This window comes from Staurois parvus, unplaced genomic scaffold (assembly GCF_062004578.1).
Source record: "Staurois parvus isolate SC_StPar_1 unplaced genomic scaffold, SC_StPar_1.0 ptg000155l, whole genome shotgun sequence".
Taxonomy (NCBI): domain Eukaryota; kingdom Metazoa; phylum Chordata; class Amphibia; order Anura; family Ranidae; genus Staurois; species Staurois parvus.
Window position 1 is genome coordinate 15,663,637 of NW_028317951.1, and position 19,611 is coordinate 15,683,247.

Sequence of the window (19,611 nt, forward strand, 5' to 3'; positions counted from 1 at the left end):
TGATTAGTGCTAATAAAAAGCACTGACAGTACTAATGGCACTGGGCATTAAAAATTAACCCTTTGATCTCCAAGATGTTAACAGTACAGTTTCACTATGGGGGCTGTGAGTACTTCACTGTAAGCACACCACTTTGTATGGCTCTGCTATGCAGAGCCATACAAAGCAGTGTGCAGGAGCTGACAGGGGAGAGATCAGTATGGTTTACATACAGATCTCTCCACCATCTGAGATACTCTGCAATCACTGGCCGGGACCTGGTTAAATAATGCAGACACAGCAAGGTACATGCAGTGTGGTATTCTCAAGTGTGGATTTGCCAGTGCCAACTGTACTTGTGCACTGCTAAATGGCACACTTTACTGCACATTGCCACACAGTTACCAAGATTGATCTCACACCAGTCACTTTCCCTTGAAGGAATGTAAGAAGTCCCAACTGGTCGAGTCAATGAACATTCCAATGTGAAATTCAGGCAATATTTGTGTGCCCCCATTGCCTAGGCATTAAAAGATTTGCACCTTTAAGTGGTAGTAAATCCCCCCAAACACATTTTTACCTATAGCAAAGCTTATCTACATGCAAAAATTAATTTCTCCTAAAACCCGCACCATTTAGGAGAGTCACTGAGAGCCAGAGCATTGACTCTGAAGGAATGGCATACCCATGCTGTTCCTTCATAGCACTGTGCCATGGCCAGGGACTCTTGCGCACATGTGGGAGTGACGCCATCAAGGCTCAGCCAGACAGCCGGAGCTCGCAAACCAGGCCTCTGTAGCAGTGACAGCATGCTGCTGGAGGGCATCATTTAGTCCTTCATAATGTGCTAGTATACAATGCATTTTTAGCTGCAGTTTACTGCTTTAACTCACCAATTTGTCTTTCGTTTCTAAAAGTTGCATATGCCAACAAAGCTCAAATGCAGACAATATGGATATCCTTTCAAAGGATTGCATTTTAAAGGATAAGTTCACTTTAGGGAACAGGTTTCATATTCCACACAAAAAAAAAAAAACAGGTGGAATATGTAACATGGTCCCGTTCCTGCAGCGGCTTGGCAGCCCGAGCACTCTTAGGAGAAGATCCCCTTACCATTTGGCCGCATCATTCATTCAGAGTTCTATGAATGAATCAACTACAAGTACCAACATCCTTTGGGGATGTTGGCTTGTAGTTCTAAATGAACTACCAAGGTGCTGTGGTAGTTCACCAATTCTTCTTGTCCATGTGAAACCGCCTACCCAATCAATGTACAGGCAGAGCGCTTACATTGACATGCAGGAGTCCTGCATTGCGTCAGCAATTTGCTGATCTCTGGAACAATGCTTTCTAGGCAAAGAAAAAAAACAAAAACCAAAACCATCATGCTGTCCAGAAAGACAGTGGAGGTAGTCAGCACCACCCAAATGTAGACCAACATTACCATCTACACATGAGTGAATGGAGGGGCTTTATTTTTAGGCAACATACTCATAAAAGTATAAACATTCTAAATATATACTTAAAGCAGAGCTCCAATCTCCAGCAAAAGGGGAAAACAAAACACATCTGAAAAACTTCCACTTCTGATCACTTAAGCGATTGCAGTAAAGTGGGATCTGGTACCTGTCATAATCAGGTACCCATTCCCCTCCACAATCCCCCCAAAGGCACCAATCCTTAACGGGGAGCAGGGGATAAGGCCTTAAAGCACAACTTCCTCTTTTGGGTGGACCTCCGCTTCAACTTTCCACCAGCATCTAACAACCTGGTGATTTTGCCAGTCAAACAGCCATCCTCATGCATGGCATCAAGTGTCACCCCACACATCTACATCTTTGCAGGCATGTAGTGCTTGTGTGGTCACCGTTGATATAACTTTCAACTGTGAAGGTAAAGATTGACCATACAAACTCTAGCCTTCCTCAAAGCAAACACTACAGGTCCTTAAATACAATGGACAGCTTTTAAAATATAACTTTCTTTTAAAGAGTAGGGAAGGCTTAGAACCTATCAAGCCATTTTAGCCCAGAGATTATTTACACGAACATGGTAATGAAAACCTAGGTTCAAACCATTCCCTGGTTAAATGGTTCATTGCGTGCCAGTATGCTTCGATTGTGGGTCACTTCTGCTATATATATATATATATATATATATATATATATATATATATATATATATATATATATATATAAAAATAAAATAAAGCTAAAAATGAGCTTAAAACAGAAGCTGAAACTTTTCCTCTTGAGTCCCCCAAGCCTACTACCTATAGCCCTTCAGGTACTATTCATCCCCAAGCTGTTCTATGCTAAAGTGGAACTAAACGTATTGATTTAATGGTTTCTCAAAGCAGTTAAATTCCAGGCATGGCGTGAATGTCAAATGGTTGGGCTCTCAAATGAACCCTCAAATGGCTGGTGTCATAACTGATTATATGTGCAACACCATGGCAAGTGCAGATCAGAGGCCAAGATAGCAACTAAATTCTGTCCTTTACAATGAAGCTAAGACCTTTGGTATTTCACCAAACTTTATGGAGAGGTCAGGGTTTTAATCAGATTTCATTTTGAGGTTTTAAAATTTCCAGTAATTAAAGCAGCCCTGTTCATCCCCCACCCCAATGCAGTCCCATATAATTACCTTAAAATATAACCAAAGTGTTCTGATTAAGGGTTTGTTTACACTGAACATCATGTTCAGTATGCAGTTCTGAATGCCATTTACATATTGATAGTAAAGTTGAATAAAGACACTAGTCCATCCAGTTAAACCTGTGTGGGTGTGTTAAAGTAAAAAATCCTATCCCATATCCCTGTATATTGTGCTCGCCAAGATGCCCATCTATGTCTTTTGAAACTATCAATACTTCCTGCTAACACTTGATTGTTGAAGATTTCCACATCCTTACCACCCCGACAGTGAAAAACCCCCTACACAAATTTGTGGTTGAGTGGCCCATTGTTTTCTTGAACTCAGACTGAATAGTTTATTCCTCATGTTGGAATAACCACTGAGATTTTTATATAGTCATAGCGCCACTAAAGCATCTCTTCTCCAGGGAGAAGTATCCCATAACAAGTATCCCGTAACAGAGGCCCTCTAGCTCCCATATTAACCAGTGCCCTTTTCTGGGATCTCTCCAGCTCAAGCACATTCTTCCTGAGGACTTTGACCACATCTGGAGTTTTCCCATCCAGTTCTGGTCATACCAGAGTTCTATAAAGTGGCAGGATTATAGCTTTATCTGAGTAAATAACTTGTAATGCATGCCAACATTCTGCTAGCTTAGCAAACCATTGCAGAGTGCCATCTACTAGGAACCCTAGATCCTTTTCCATCCTGGATTTCCCATAGAGGTTCTCCCTCTAGTGAGGGACTCATTTTAGCCCCCTGCATTACTTTAAAATTTTTCAACATTAAACCTCATTTGCCATGTAGTTGCCCACCCCTTTATTTTATTAAGGTCTTCTGGTAAAGTTTCTATATCGTGCTATGAAGAGATTGTCCTGCTTTGTTTTATACAGTCAGCAAAATATTGAGTCATTTATAGCAACCTCAATATCATTTATGAATTAAACAGAATTGGTTCCAGGACAGAGCCCTGTAATACCCCACTTAACACTGCAGACCAGTCTGAGTACTCATCAGCACCCTCTGGACACAACCCTGTAACCAATTTTCTATCGATGAACAAACCCTATGGTCTAAGCCAGGGGTCTCTCCAAGCAAAGGGCACGTTTACGGTCCTTCAGACTTTAGGGGGGCCAGACCAGAAAATGCCCTGGCATCAGTGGGAATAAACAATGCCCCATCTTTGGTGTTAGTGAGGATTTGTGCCCCATCATTGGTGTCATTTGGATAAACCATGCCCCATCATTTGTGTCATTTGTTGGAATTGTACCCCATAGTTTATATCACTGGGAGGAATTTGTTGGTGTCAGTGGAATAAATAGTGCCTCAAGGTCCACTTAAAAGCAAGCAAAGGACTGCATCTGGCCCCCGGGCTGCAGTTTGGAGACCACTGGTCTAAGCCTACAGACTTATTTGTAAATTAGGAGTTTGAGGGACTATATTGAATGCTTTTGCAAAACCCAGATACACCACATTCACTGGTCTTTATCTACATGGCAGCTCACTTCCTCAGATTATCAACAGGTTGGTTTGGCAAGAACGACCTTTATTAAAGCCATGCCGTTCACTACTAATGATACTTTATTAATCAGCAAAATCTTGGATATAACCCCTTATCCCCTCCAGTAGTTTATATAATATCGATGTTAGACTGACTGGCCTGTAGTTTCCAGGTTATAGCGGCACACTTTAAAATATTGGTACGTTGGCCCCTCTGCCAACCCGTTAGTACCATTCCTGTCAGTAAAAATTAGGTCCGACTATGTCCCGATAGTTCTTTGAGAACTCTGTGTGAGCCATCTGGTCCTGGTGATCTCTTTGCATTAAGCTTTTCAAGTCCTTCAGACACTGGCTATCTGTAAGCCTTAAGGGTACATTCTGTGATGCGGTACTAATGATACACTCTTAATTACTATACCCCTTATTTCCCTTTGTAAAAACTGAAAAGAATGCATTTAGTACAGTTGCCTTTATAACCAACTTTCATTCTTAAAGAGGCAAATATGTGCTTTTTTTTAAATATATGTAGTGAAGGTGGATTTTTTTTTACTCTCTGCTATGCATCTCTTGGTCTTAGTCACCCTAACTGCATTCTTACATTTCTTGTATTCCTTGTGTTAAAATGCCAACAGTGACCCCTCTGCCTTACATATTAAAGAGGGAAAAAAGGGCCTTTAAAAATATATTTTCACATTAAAGTTTAGCCACCCATGTTTACCACCTTTTTTATATTTGTTGCCCATTTGAATACACTGGATGATACCACTTATTTAATATGTTGCTAAAGTACTCCCATTTTTCCTCAGTGTTAAAATGTTCCTAGGATATGGTCCCATTCAATATCTTGTATTAAGCACAGTTTAGAAAAGTTGGCTCTTTTGAAGTCTAGTGTTCTTGCACTACCTATATGCCTCCTTTTTTCTATGATTTATGCTGAATGTAGTTATCCTGTGATGACTGGTTCCCAAGTTGTCCCTTATTTCTATATTTGTAATAGGTCTAGCAATGCATTATTTCATCTTCATGACTGTTAGGGGGCCTGTAGCATTCCTCCCACCATTAGTTTCCCTCGTTTCTGCTCTTTGAAGCTCCACCTCCCCCCTTGCCCATTTGCAATGTCATTCCTCACATTCACCAGTAAATGTTCCTAATATACAGACCCACCTTTCCCCTTCTACCCTCCCCATCCCTCCAACGAATACATCGAGAGTTGTCAAACCGTTTTTAATATTCCCAGGAAGTCGCAATCATGTATCAGTAGCTCCAGTTACTCCATTTTGTTCGCTAGGCTCCTGGCATTTGTATACATGCCTCCCAGTTTTGTACAGGCACATTTCCTTCTTAGTTCTGTGATTAATATTGTTCTCCCAACCCACTTTCCCATTGCTTAGGTATTCTGGTTATATCTCCCCCGACCTGTGCTCAAAGCTAACGTTTCCTTGATCTTCTCCCCTGCAACCTGGGTTTAAAAGCTCCTAACTTTTTTTTTTTTTTTTTTTTTTTACACAAGAGCTTTTATTTATTAAGAAACGTACCACAAAAACAGCTTAACAGCATAAGGTACAACATAAAAAGGCACATCTGTAATATTCATACCAATAAGGTACAGATATGTAGAACATAGTCAAGTACATGAGCAAGGTAGGCAGAGCAATAAAGCCAGCCCCTCAAACGTTTTGGTCATCTCCTCCCCCAAAAAAGCTGCGCCATCCCCATGGTGAAGTCCATCCCTACTATAATGCCGGTAACTGACTAAAGTCCGCCCAGTTCTCTAGGAACCCAAAACCTTCCTTCCTGCACCAATTCCTCAGCCTCTTGTTAAGTTCTCTTAGCTCCTGCTGCCTCTAGCATGGCTCGATGTATAGGCAGTAGTTCTGAGAATAGCACTTTGGAGGTCCTTTTCTTCAATCTAGCCCCCTAAGGAAAATATAATTTGTGATATACTGCCATGTATTTACATTCAGGTACTGTAAAGTGTGAAAAAAATGCAGCATTCTAACCTTTAAAAAATGCACATGAAAGCACTGCACTAGTGTACACTAGGATCACTGAGCATTCAAACAGCATTTAAAATGCACCTGTTGTACACAAGCCCTAAAAAGGATACCAGGGGAAAAAAAAAAAAAAAAAAAAAAAAAAAAAAAAAAAAGGTTTTTGGAAGGAAAAATGCATTTACTTTTTCCATAGGAGCCTACTAAGCATTGCACCCCCAATCAGTGGATCACATGTGCATATTAGGCTCCTGCAACGCATCCTTTGCCAGTTACCACACTCAAGTTCCTCTGAATACAAGTCCATCTCTCAGTGGCAGACAAGACTTTAATTCACAGATCACTGAATGAAGCAGCTGTACTAGCAGAGCCATGCACAGCAGCAGATTTTAAAAGTGACAGTAACAGCAGGAGGAGAGCTTGGCAACATGTTACACCCAAAATATGGGTCTAGCACAGCAATGGGCAAACTACGGCCCGGCGGACCTTTTAATCCGGCCCGCAGAGCGTGATACATTGGCTGTCAGGATGTGTGTAGGCGGGGCAGCGTGACGAACGTGAGGGGAGCTAGGCTCCTCTCACAGTCCGCCCTGAAGACCGGAACAGCGCGGGAACACGGCGAGAGGAACGCGCAGAGCAAAGGTAAGTAAATTGACACAGGGGGGACTTTGCTTACTACTTGGGGGGGAATAGTACTATGGGGGATGAAATACTATGAGGGACGAATTAATATGAGGGATGAATTACTATGCTTACTATGGGGGAATATTACTATACTTACTATGGATGACACATACACATCATTCATCTACTCTTGGTCCGGCCCCCGGGTCCAATATATGAACCCATTGCGGCCCTCAAGTCAAAAAGTTTGCCCACCCCTGGTCTAGCATGTAGCTATAGGTGGAGTTTGCCTTAAAAAAAAAAAAAAAAAAAAAGGAAAAGGTTTATATGTTTTTCCCCTTCATATGAGGGTTTAGATCAGATCAGTGGACCAAATCCAGCTGGGCAACACCAAAAGATGAATTCCAGGACTGACCCAATGCTGGCTGCCCCAGTGCCTGCTAAGCCTTGTACTCGCCAACTCAATTACAGTGCATGCACTGCACACACTATTCAATCCTATGTGGAGTATGTACTGTATGCCAAAAAGTACAAACCTAACCTCGTAACTAGGAAAAGGACAGTAGCCATGTGGCCTTGACAGCTATGCTTCTAGTTCAGGGATAGGGGAATGACTGAATTGAATAGTGTAACTACAGAAAAAAAAAAAGAAAAAGAGTATGCTTTAAGGGAAAGAACAGTCCAAAAAATAGGAAAGACCTCAATAGCTTGCACAAACATTACATTGTAAAGAGGCTCTAAACCAGATACTTCTTGGAAACCACAAACTGAATTCCTTTAAGTTACCTTTTCAAATACTGGCCGAGATGTCACAAATGGAAGCTTTGCAAACATGAAAGTCAACTACACAAGAGGCAGCAACAACAGCTGCAGAGCCTGGGTGATAATGTCACTCATTGGTTTACTATGGGGCATCTGTTAGCTGTCCCTCCTGTATTACTGAAGCCAGCGCTGCGACCCAATCATGTGACCAGAGCAGCTTCAGAATACGTATAGGCATCTTCTCTTATACAGGGTAGATCGAAAAGGCTTGGAATGAGGGTGGGAGTAGATTTAGGTTTAGTTAGAATTTAGATGGAATTCCACTATAAGGCATACAAATAGGAATGAATGGCTTTGCAGGTAGATGAAATTGTTGGGGAAAAGGGATGATTATGAATAGTAGAAAAGTCATAAAACACTCGGGCTTTACAACCCCCCCCCCCCAAAAAAAAAAAAAAAAAAAAAAAAAAAAAAAAAGAAATAAAGTTATTGAAAAGCAAAAACTAAGCTCGGAACTTTAGGCTAAGGCATCAAAATTGAGTTAGGCGTTTTAATGCAGAAGACACAGGCTTTGTTTCTTCTGCATTATAGCTACCTGTTAGTCTGCCCCTGTACAGTGAGCTGTGCCCAAGTGGCAAAAGTTAGCAATGCCGAATCTGACAACTATCATACATGCGTGAATGACATCCCCGCAGCTGCCAGTGATCGAGACCCGGAAGCCAACCACACAAAGGTTAGCAGGTGGGCAGTGAACTAGACACCGCATCGTTGAAGCGGAGATGAGTATTGTTCCGCTTTAACCACTTGTCTACCAGCACAGTTTATAAACTGGCTGGTAGACCAGTATTCTAAGCTGTTCCAGCAATTTTTCAGTGGGTGAACGGGCTTGTTGGCTGGAAAGACCGAGCACTTCTACAGCCCGCCAAAGGCATCGCCCCATCATGTATCCTGGGCTCTGCAGTCCTACCTGTGGACCTGCATAGCAGGTGGAAGACCAGAATATTGTGGATCTCCCCTCCAGCGAACAAAGCAGCAATACGCATTACATCACTTGTGGGTTCAGCTGACAATTTTTCTAGCTGCTATAGCTGGATAAGAAGCTAATGGAACACAATCTTGCTCTAGCTAAACTAGCTTCAGTAGAAGAAAGGAGAGAGGGTCAGAACTTGTCATTACAGTATGCTATCACATAGGAGGCTACTGGCTTCCTACACAACAGCACAAGTTTATTTTAACGTTAATGTACACTGAGTGTGCTGCCACATGAAAACTGTGCTACACGTTACAAACCAACATGAATGGTTGAGTGAGCAATAAATCTAGAGCCATTCACAATTTACTTTAAACCAAAACCCATAAAAGCTTTTAAAGTGATGACTATGGACAATTTGAGGCACCAATGTAAGGACATGCACAATTTTAAGGCTTGATATGTTAGTATTCACCCACTTGTTGCAGCCTCTTTTTCCTGTAAAAAGTGTGATTACTGAACTGCATTTTTACTGAAAGATGCACATTTGACAAATTTGCAACTACCACAATTTTATTTGAGTATTCTTGCAGAATATTTTAATGTGGAAGAAAGTAGCTCTGACAGTTAAGTGGTTAAGATTACCTGGTAGTCATTTCTTTTAATATTAGGAACATCCATGTTGTGGGTGGATGGACAAATATCTTCATACTTCTTACCAGTGAAGATATCAATACCAACAAGGTGAACCTGCAAAATACAAAAAGGCATAAGTGCAAGAATAGAACATAAAAAAAAAAAAAAAGGAAAAAAAAAAAAGCTTTTGGACTTTAGGCATAGGGTTTGGAGCAACTGAGCATACAAGTGTTAACAGGGACAATTAGGTCCCACGCACACTGGATGTATAGTCGCAGTGCATGGGGCTCCAACATAGAATACAATTGTTCAGTCCCAGCAGCCTTGGACAGCTCGTGCAGATGGACAGTGCACTCAGCTGTACACTTAGGGTAGTATGTATCCAGAAACGAATGCCAGAACTGCAAGAAGCCCAAGTTCCAGGCATTTGTCCCTGGACACACTGTGCTAAACATTCACCATACAAGCTGCACCATCAAGCTACAGGAGCTATCAGTCTAACAAGCGGCCAGCAGCAGGGCTGAATGACAGACAACTGTGCCCTCCCTCCACCAGGTTGGTAGCCACCATAAGGTGCCAAGATTTCTCCTCAAAGCACTGCCATAGTCTAAAGATTCAAACTCCTGGGGTACAGAAAGTGGCCCTGCACCTACCATCAATAGCACCATAATACATATCTTATAGCAACCACTGTCCCATGATTAGTGCAGAGTGCAATCTGATTGCTACAACCAACATAAAGTGGTTGTAGAAGCTAAAAGGTTTTTACCTTAATGCATTCTCTGCATTGAGAAAAAAAAAAAAAGAATTTAAAATTATCTTAGATGCTGCCCTTGCCGCCCCCCCCCAATTACTTACCTGAGCCTGATCTCAATCCAGCGCTGTGCCCGAGAGCAGTGGCACTGCACTCTCCCACCTCACTGGTGGGAGAAGCAGGAGCCACCAACTTCTGCTCTATCAAATCCAGTGACGAGGATGCGGTGGATGAGGCAGAGCCACACTTTCTCTAGACACTGGCTTGGGATTCAGTCTGCAAGAGCGCACCCCTAGAAAGAGGCATGCTAAGGATACTCAGTGGGGGGACCCAGGAGCACTGATGGGGGATCCCAGAAGACGACTAGCGCTGTTCTGTTAAAAACCGCTGCACAGGTCAAGCATAACATGTTTGTTATTTAAATAAGCCTTTAAAATCACTGATCTGTGTACCATGTTCTATCTAGAAGTAGCTACATTCGGCTGGAATGGTTAGGATTTTACCAATCCTATGTTTTGACTTTATTTGGAGCAACCCATTTGTTCATCCCACATGTATGCTGTGCTTCCTGCTACACGGACTGATCTTTACTATTCTTTATAGGTGTGCTAAAACCTCCCACTGGACAGAATGCCAACTACGCAACTCCCCAAATTCCAGCAAAAATGTTATTTAAAATGCAACACACAGAACAGTAACCATAAAAGTGATGTTCTTCCAGTTCACTACTGAAACCTCAATAGTTTTAAAGTCACATTGTAAAATGCTCAAATTAAAAAAACACATGACATACTTGCCTGCTCTGTGCAAGTGAGCACAGAGCAACCCTGATTCTCTTCTTGGGTCCCCCGCTGGTGCTCCCAACTTCTCCCCCTCGCTGAGTGTCTCCAGTAGCAAGCCGCTTGCTATGGGAGCACTCATGCTTGCTTGCTACCAAAGCCCCACTCCGTGTTCACAGAGCGTTGCTTGGCCCAGCAACCCTCACTGGTTGTGATTTGATATCAGCAGGAGCAAATGGCTCCTGCTGCTGTGTCTGAGCCAAGGAAACCCTGCTCTTGTGCAAATTGCTGGATCAAAACTGGGCTTGCAGCTGCAGAGAGAATGCATTAAGGTAAAAAAAGCTTCAGCCTTTAGAACCATTTTAAAATTTATACCCACCAAGCATGGACTACATTATACATTTACCTTGGCATGACCGTGCTTGCCAGTCTTGGAAGTTGACATTTCAACAATTTTGCAGGGACGAGATTTCAGAACCACAAACCCGTTCTTACGCAAGGCAGAGCACTGCATAGGGAAGGTGGCAGAAGCCCCGGCATCTCCAGTGTGGAAATCAATATCATCTGACATATTGGTGGGTGTCTACTTGTACTGGGGAGAAAGGGAAAATGCATGTTTACTTGTACAGAAGCTACAAAATTACCTCAGAAAACAGACCTAGTTAAAAGAATAACCCCAAACATTGTTGGCATTTATAGCGGAAAAAAAAAAAAAAAAAAAATTGGGATCCTCAGCCTGCCCACAGATTGATCAAATCTCAGCCAGACCCTGCTGAACTAGCTGAAATTCCATCCATTTATGGCTGACTTAAGGTACACCTTTAACTGCTCACATACAATGCAGAACAGCCCTGCATTGTATGATATTGGGGATTGCCCAAGAACACCAGACTGAGGTGTAAGGAAAGTACTACAACCCTCATCTACTGCCTAAAGTCAACAATCCTTTAACCCTTACAGTGCTGTGGGGTTCAATGCAAGGTTTTTTTCCCAACCCAGAATGGGGAATTCAAGACTGAATTCAGACCTGTACTTTGTGGTATGCAGCCAAGGTATACAAGGTTTATGTTTAACAAAGTACAGATAAGCACCTGTGTTGTAAAACCATACATATTTCATGCTTTACAACCAATTTACAATGAATGTGCCATCTTAGAAAAACCTATCTGCAGGAGCAAACCAAGTGTAAAATCTAGCATAAGATCATTACATAAAGTTAACTTTCTAAAACTTGGTTTTTGGAAAATAGGTCTTCAACTTTCAGAAGTCAAGTCACATGATGCAGTAAAATAATCAGTTCATGTACCTTTTCTACTCCACTCTAAATCAAGAGCATGCACACTTTCAGTGGCAGCCTTCAGATAGATACAACTCTACACACCTGCCAGGAAAACAGCACACTTGAAATCCTGTACTCTTTGGAAAAAAAAAATCCCTTTTAAAATGAATAGGCTCAAGTGCACACAAATGAGGCATTCGTTACAGCAGAGGATATTCCGGTTGGGAATTTACTAAAACCACAGCAGACAGGCTAGGGCAGCTGTGCACAGTAACCAGATTCTGACTTCAGCTTGTCCAGAAAAGCTCATGAAAACAAAATTGGCCAGCCAGCTGAACAAATAAAAAAAAAAAACAAACAGGATTTCCCCCATGCACACATTTGAGGAAGATTAAGGAATCACCCCAGCTGTTCTACTGTAATCTAATAGAGGGGCTACTCTGCTGTCAGAATAGACTGAAGGTGATTGGCTGCATGCGCTAATGAAATAATCCCATTTGAGAGAAGTCAATCATTAGATCAACTTCTCTGGAACGGCCATAGATGGATCAAAATTCCACTGGCCTCTGCTGAACCGGCCAAATTTTGATCCGCCTATGGCCAGCTTTAGTAAATTACCCTCCATGTGCTGCGCAGCCCTGCACACTCAGATGAGTCAGTTACCATGAATGGCACCACTAATGCATGTAGCCTGCATTGCTGTGCCATTACAGCACTGCCATTCATCTACACTGGTTATATTCACATGGGCATAAAAATGGTACTGATGTTATGCAGTTTTTGTAGTATAAATGTTCCTGCGTAAGGACTACTAAAATACTGTGGTACAACCCTCTCCTGCCCACCCCCCATAGCTGCATCTGGCAGATGTTCTTAGATGCAGATGTTTGGATTGTGTTACAAATCTGAACGCAGTGCATGTTTACTCACCCACTGAAAACAATGCAGCTGTGTGATGATCCTTAAAGCAGAATCCCACTGAATTGGAGCCCCACAAAAAAAAAACCCACACACCGTTTAATGTCTAATACACAAGGCAAACTCACCCATCCATGACTTATTTTACTAAGACATCACTCTGAAAACCACCCCCTAGCATTCCTGGGTGTGGCCATTTTGAGTAAGGGCAGAGGATTCATGAAGCGCTTACTTCCTGGAATCCATCTGTCCTTAACTCAGGCACAAGGGTGTGCTAAGCCAAGAAAATAACTCCTGGGATTTATGACATTTGCACAGACATAAAAACCAGGAAGTAACTAAGGAAATGTAAAAAAAGTTTAATAGAATATACTTTCCTATGTACCAACGCTGGCAGCATTAGGATTAAAGACAGTCAATGTTAACAGAGCGAAGTTTCACAAAAAAACAGCTTGAAAATACATTTTTCAAGCCCCTAAAGTAGCTCTAGGCAAAACCGGTTCCCATTTTGGATAGAATAGACAAAGGTTATAACCCCTATTTTTTGCCATCTATGTCCCACTTAGATTTATCTTCACTTCCAGTCCCATAGACAATATAACAAGAGGAGAAGAAAGTCCTCCAAAGCTAGAGAATCCCTTAGGTGGGAACAGGGTACTATTGTCCCCACTCAAAACTTTCCCCTCCATTACTTTTCTATGGACAAACCAAAAGCTGATACTTTCATTTTACCTTTTCAATGATAATAGTAAACAAGACAGAAGTTGAACCTCCCTAATGGGGACACAGACATCAACACAAGTCTAATATGTGCTCTGATCAATCTCCACTATTAAAACAATTGTTTGGCCTTCAGTTCTACTCCCTGCGGTATCCAAACACACAAAGTTCAGTAGAATAAAGGGCCAGCACTGGTCACAATGGGTATGTGAGCAGCCAGACACAGGAGCAGTGTTCCAATAGGAGAGTCATCCAGGCCTGGCCCAATGATGATCGGTGCGGAGATGTCAGCAGTAATGTAGGAGATCGGCCCTTGTGAGAAGCCCCAGGCAGATGACAGCTGTGCTCCTGGCCGCTCACATAGGTAGATGAAGGCTGGCAGTGCTGCCCCGTACTGATCCCATCAATGTGTGATCCGCCGTCCATGTGGCAAGACAATGGTGACACAAAGCCCCCCGCCCGGCACCACGTGTCCACCCCATGGCTGAGCCCTTTACGGCAAGCTGCGCAGGAGCCGGCATCGCCCTGTCTTGGCGGTCTGGCTACGCTCCCCTCCCCCCAGCCAGGCTCAATGACTGTGCGCTCCCCATAGGCCCGCCGCGACATGGCGCCCGCACGCCGAGCTCAGTCCGGAGATGGAGACGGCCACTGCCGCGAACACCTCCCCTCCCCCACCCGCCAGTCTCACCTCACGCTCGGCACCATGGCATGCGCACAGGCCTCGCGCTGTACACCAGATGGAGGCCCCGAGTCCCGCCCGTGCCGGCCTCACCCTGTCCTGCTATCGCCGCCAGCCTCCTCCTCCCTCCGCCGGCTTCCCCGCGCCATGCCTCCGCGCGAACCAGCCACGTCCGCTGCCTGTCACGTAAAACCATCGCTTACGGGAGGGGGGGGACCCGGGCGCCATGCTAACCCTTCCTTACCTTCCAACAAAAAAAAGGAACGTCACTGCGCAAACGCGCCCAATTTCACTGCGGCAGCCCGGGAAGGCGGGGACAACAGAAGCTTCTCCCTGAGCGGCCCCTCCGCTTCCGCTTTTATGCTGGGCGGGGACAGACTTTACAATGGACGAGCTCCGAGGTTGGGCCGGGCGGCCGCGTCAAGATCCGGCGCGAAGTGACACATACAAGAATTAGGCCCTGCCCTCGCCGGCTGCGTCACGCTGCAGTCTGAGTGGCCCACTCTGTGTGAGAGCTGGAGCTGAGCCTGGCTGCACAGGCCTGAGCTGCTCTATACAGCCTGCTCGGAGTACATGTAGTCTATACCAGCACATTCGTTACTAAGTCTCAGATAATAGAAGACATTGTAACTGCTGTGTGAAATTCATCATTTGTACAGGGCTGGAAGCTAACTGTCACACTGTAGTACATTTGTTAGACATGGTGGTCTGGAGAGAAAGCTGACTCAAGGCATAGGTAAACTATGAAATGCTAGGGCCTGTTGCCTCAAGGACGCACCAAAGTCAGCAAAATTAATTATTTAGGGCTCATGTAGATGGCTGAACACATGACAACACTTGAGGCGGAGTCTGGCACCTCCCACTAGAACAGGACCCACAGCCAGCACAAATCCTTAAGGGCTCTTTCATACAGGCTACTGGTTGAGTTGCACAGGTGTTCCGGTCGCATCAGATAACACTGAGATGTGTTCTTTTAATTTGTAGAAGGATAAAATGTGAAATGATCACTTTTCTGTTTCAATATTTTTATTGTCATTGAAGATGAACATATAAACAGATAAAAGATCATATACATCAGGCATCACTAAATGGTGGACCTGGGTCTGGATGCGGACCGAGTCACTGTCCCATCTGGACCCATGCAGTCCTGCCATTTAGGAGCCTTTTCTTCCCTCAGCTGTCTCGCGGTCATCCTCACAGAGCTGACAGCGGGAGGCAGCACAGTTCTGGATGGAGGGTGGGAGCTGGCCGAGGTTAACAAGCAGGTGATTGGTTGCTAGGATGAAGGGCAGTCCTAGCAATCAACCACTGTCAATCACTGTCTGTGGGGGGGGGGTGAAGTTAAAGGGGCTAAGGACATTAGTGTGAAGGGGGGCCGAGGACTGAATGTGGGGGGGGGGGGCTGAGTACAGTAATGTGGGGGGCTTAGGACTGTGGTGTGTGGGGGTTGATATTAAAGCGGGAGGGGCTGAGAACTGTAATGTGGGGGCTGAGGACAGTAATATGGGGGGATCTGGGGACAGTAATGTGGGGGGATGATTTAAAAAGGGGCCGAGTACACTTCAGTGAAGGGGGCAGAGGACAGTACTGTTGGGGGGGGGGTTGATGTCAAGGAAGATGAGGACACTCATCAAGAGGGATCTTACTGTGAACAAACAAGGAGGGGACTGTGATGTACAGTGGGGATTGAGGACACTGATGTAAGAACAGGTTCAGATCTGTACATGTGCATTTGGTGCACACGTTGTGGGTAGGTTAACAATACCTGCTAGAAACCTGAAGAAGTCCCCAACCTTTTTTTTTGTTTTCACAATCTCACCGCAGCAACACGTGGTTTGGCACAAATGAAAATATACCACAGGGGCCTACATGAGATTTGGATCTCTGATGCATGCATATTTTACTGCCAGGACCTTGGTGATTTTTAATTCAATACCCCTGATATACATCAAGGACACAGAGAGTAAATCAAGTCCAGATGTCTTAATCCACCTCAGAGCAGGAGGCACCAGGATTGGTCAACAGCAGGCACATAGGGATAGAAAAGCTGGCTCTGTGGAAGCAATCCTAATGTGCCAAAACCCAAGGTCTATAATCCCACATATCAGGCACAAAAGAAAACAAAATACTATACAATGTATCTTTAAATTACAGTAAGGCATCAAGCCATCGGAAGGCCGATCGGGCAGGAGAAGGTAGAAAAATGGAGAAAAAGAAAAGTAAAAGAGAACAAAGAAATAAAATAAAATAGAATCCACCCACGCGACAAGCTTCACTGAGCTAGCACAATGGAGAGCAATTTTAGGATGTAGCTTGCAGGTAGCTAATCCATGGGTTCCAGATTTGCTCAAACTTGGCAGAGGTATCTCGCAGGATACTGACCATTTTCTCATTGATCGTGATCCAGGAAAGTTTTAGTTTCATTAAGTCCACTACCGGGTTCTTCCAGGCAGTAGCGTTCGCAATTTTGGCTGCAAGGAACATGAAATAAATTAGGGTCTGAGCGGATCTGGAAGTTCCAACAATGGGTTCGTTAAGCAGCGCAGTTCTAGGGTTCTTGATGACATTAATCATGGTCACTGTGAAAATCAGGGAGTGAACTCATATCCAGTACCTTCTAACCTTAGGGCATGTCCACCATACATGGAACATCGTTCCCATTTGCCCACATCCTCGGAAACAGCGAGGAGGAGCCAGGGTACATTTTTGACAATCGTTCTGGGACTAAATACCAGTGGGAGAGTACCTTATGGCCTGCTCCTACAAGGGAGACATGCATAATGCCCTTGTGTATTCTAAAGGACCATTCCCTCCAATCCTCCTCTCCTATTTCCTCACCCACATCTCTCTCCCAGGCAAGAATATACGGTAGTCTACCTGAGTCTGAAACAAACAATTTATACAGACTTGAGATGCCCCCCTTCTGAATCTCGCCTGAACTGATCACTTTTGACATGTTTACAGTGCGTTTATAGCACTCTTGCAGTGCATTTAGGTACAGTTGAACAGAGGAGGTTTCCAAGCATCAACACCTGCTGAACTCTGCATCAAGGCGAAATGAGGCAACACTAATGTTGCAGTGTGAACACCTCCATCCACTCCTTATTTTAACAATTTTGAGTAGCATTGATAGGCGCTCAGAAAGTGGTAAAAACACTACTGATATCAGCAACATTATTATTATTATTATTACTACGAGTTTATATAGCGCCAAAGGGTTTGCTCAGCGCTGTACAATAGGGGGGGACAATACATGGCACATGTGTCTTGTTTGGAGCTGAGAGTGTGGCCCTGAAGACTTGGGAGGATAGACTGTCTAAGATGAATCAGAAATTCAGAAAGCCTGAGAGAACTCAGCATTAAAGGAAAGACACTGGTACTCTTCAGCAAGATCATCCCCATGTTGCAGTACCTTGCCCAGGCCTGGCACCTGTGGGCCAACACCCATAAGGCCAACACAAGGGGGATGTTTTACTTCACATGGGGCTCCAAGATGGACAGAGTAAAATGGGCAATCATGTTTAAAGAGTCCCTCAAAGTTAGGGGCATAACCAACATCCCTACACAACTGAGGGTATTCCTTGCTTGTAGTTGCATCCACAGTACTTTGAATGATTAAACAGTGGAGTCTGGTGGAAACTCCATGTCCTCTTTCTCCCTCCATCTTTGGAGGTCCCTTGTATCCCTATACAGCTGGGACATTCAAACTTTTAAGTTTATCGTGAAGCAGGGGCTGCATGGATCCAAGCCCGATTTCAAAGACTACAAGTTGAATAGAGACAAGGGCATCATGGAGTCTACCTCTAGCCACTTGCAAGGTGGTCTGGAGGAATGTTTCTTCAAAGAGTCTCACCAACAGGCACAAGGGTCTGGCACAGATGGTGATCCATGTGGGGTTGACTTTGAGGACATTCATGCCTACCAGAAATCTGTGCAGATACAGGCATTGCCACTTTTGCATCATCCATGAAGAAATTGCTTTGCACGTCTTCTGGCAGTGCCCCTTTGCACAGGACCTGTTGAGGGTCCCTGGAACCAGAGCTCAAAGACTTTGTATCATAGACAGACACTTTGGGGTGCAGAATGGACTATTTTGTGGTGCACTTGCACAAGAGGACATTGATGGTGCCTTGTGGGTGATGTGTTGTTTTAACCACTTGGCAACTGCGCTATAGCCAAATGACGGCTACAGTGTGCTTATCCAGTCCTGGGAGGGCATCGTATGACGTCCTCCCGCACGCCCTCAGTGGCTCGCACTTGGCGATCTCCGTGATCACTGTGTTCTACGGACAGAACTGATCACACGATGTGGTAAAAAGCCAATCACAGCGAACGGTGCCCTGATGATCAGTGCCTAGTGGTGCCACCCACCTGTGCCCAGCAGTGCCACCCACCAGTGCCCCTATCAGTGCTGCCCGTCAGTGCCACCCATCAATGCCCATCATTGCTGCATATCACTGCAGCATCATCAGTGCTGCCTCATCAGTGCTGTCTATCTGTGCCACCTCATCAGTGTCCACCAGTGCTGCCTATAAGTGCCCATCAGTACTGCCTATCAGTGCAGCCTCATCAATGCACATTAATGAAGGAGAAAAATTACCTGTTTGCAAAATTTTATAAAAAAAAAAGAAAAACTTTTTTTTCAAATTTTGTGCTATTTTTGTTTATAGCACAAAAAAATAAAACAGTCAGCAGTGATTAAATGCCACCAAAATAAAGCTCTATTTGTGTGAAAAAAAATGATAAAAAATTCATTTGGGTACAGTGTTGCGTGACTGTCAGGGATGTCCTCGATCCCCGCCTCGATGGTCCCGGCGCAGGCGCAGTGCAGCGCCCTGTGCAGGGACACGGGCACTAGGTCCGGGCCGGCAGCAGCGTTCGAGTTCGCGCATGCGCAGTAGAAGCCGCGGCCGCCCGCTGGGCACCAATGGCAGCGCAGGGCGGGATATTTAAATGTCCCTGAGCTGTCATTCAGTGCCTTCTGGTCTTCCCTGCATCCTGTATCCTGTAAGTTTTTGACCCGGATTGTACCTGACCTTGCTGCTTTCTCCTATTCTGACCCTTGCTTTGCCTGACCTCTCTCCTGAATGCCCCCTATTGGATTTGACCTGCTGTTGCTGACCTGGCGTGTGACCCGACCATTCTATGCCCGCTGCCTTGTACCTTGCCGTCCTCTCTGTTACCGACCCGGCCCGTCTGACCTTGCTCATCCATCCATCCATCCCTTGCAGTGGGGTCTTCTGACCTCCTCATATCAGACTCTTCCCCGTGGGAGCCCTTGGCGCATACCACTACCACTGACGGACGCACCCAGTAGCCACGACCTGGTCTCGGGGGGCTCCAAGTCCATCCCCACCATCAGGGGCCCTGGTGAACAAGCACC

At 44.6% G+C, this 19,611-nt stretch overlaps 1 protein-coding gene across 1 annotated transcript in view; it reads right to left on the reverse strand.

The window, feature by feature from the left end:
• EIF5A2 (eukaryotic translation initiation factor 5A2) overlaps positions 1 to 14,619 on the reverse strand; it is a 37,735-nt gene extending 23,116 nt beyond the window's left edge. Inside the window, exons 1-3 of the mRNA XM_089675493.1 lie at positions 14,473 to 14,619; positions 11,039 to 11,224; positions 9,109 to 9,213 (exon numbers count right to left, since the gene is read on the reverse strand). Coding sequence (XP_089531619.1) covers positions 9,109 to 9,213; positions 11,039 to 11,203 — 270 coding nt within the window. The 5' untranslated portion in view covers positions 11,204 to 11,224; positions 14,473 to 14,619. The remainder of the gene's footprint in view (positions 1 to 9,108; positions 9,214 to 11,038; positions 11,225 to 14,472) is intronic.
• Positions 14,620 to 19,611: the final 4,992 nt, after the last annotated feature.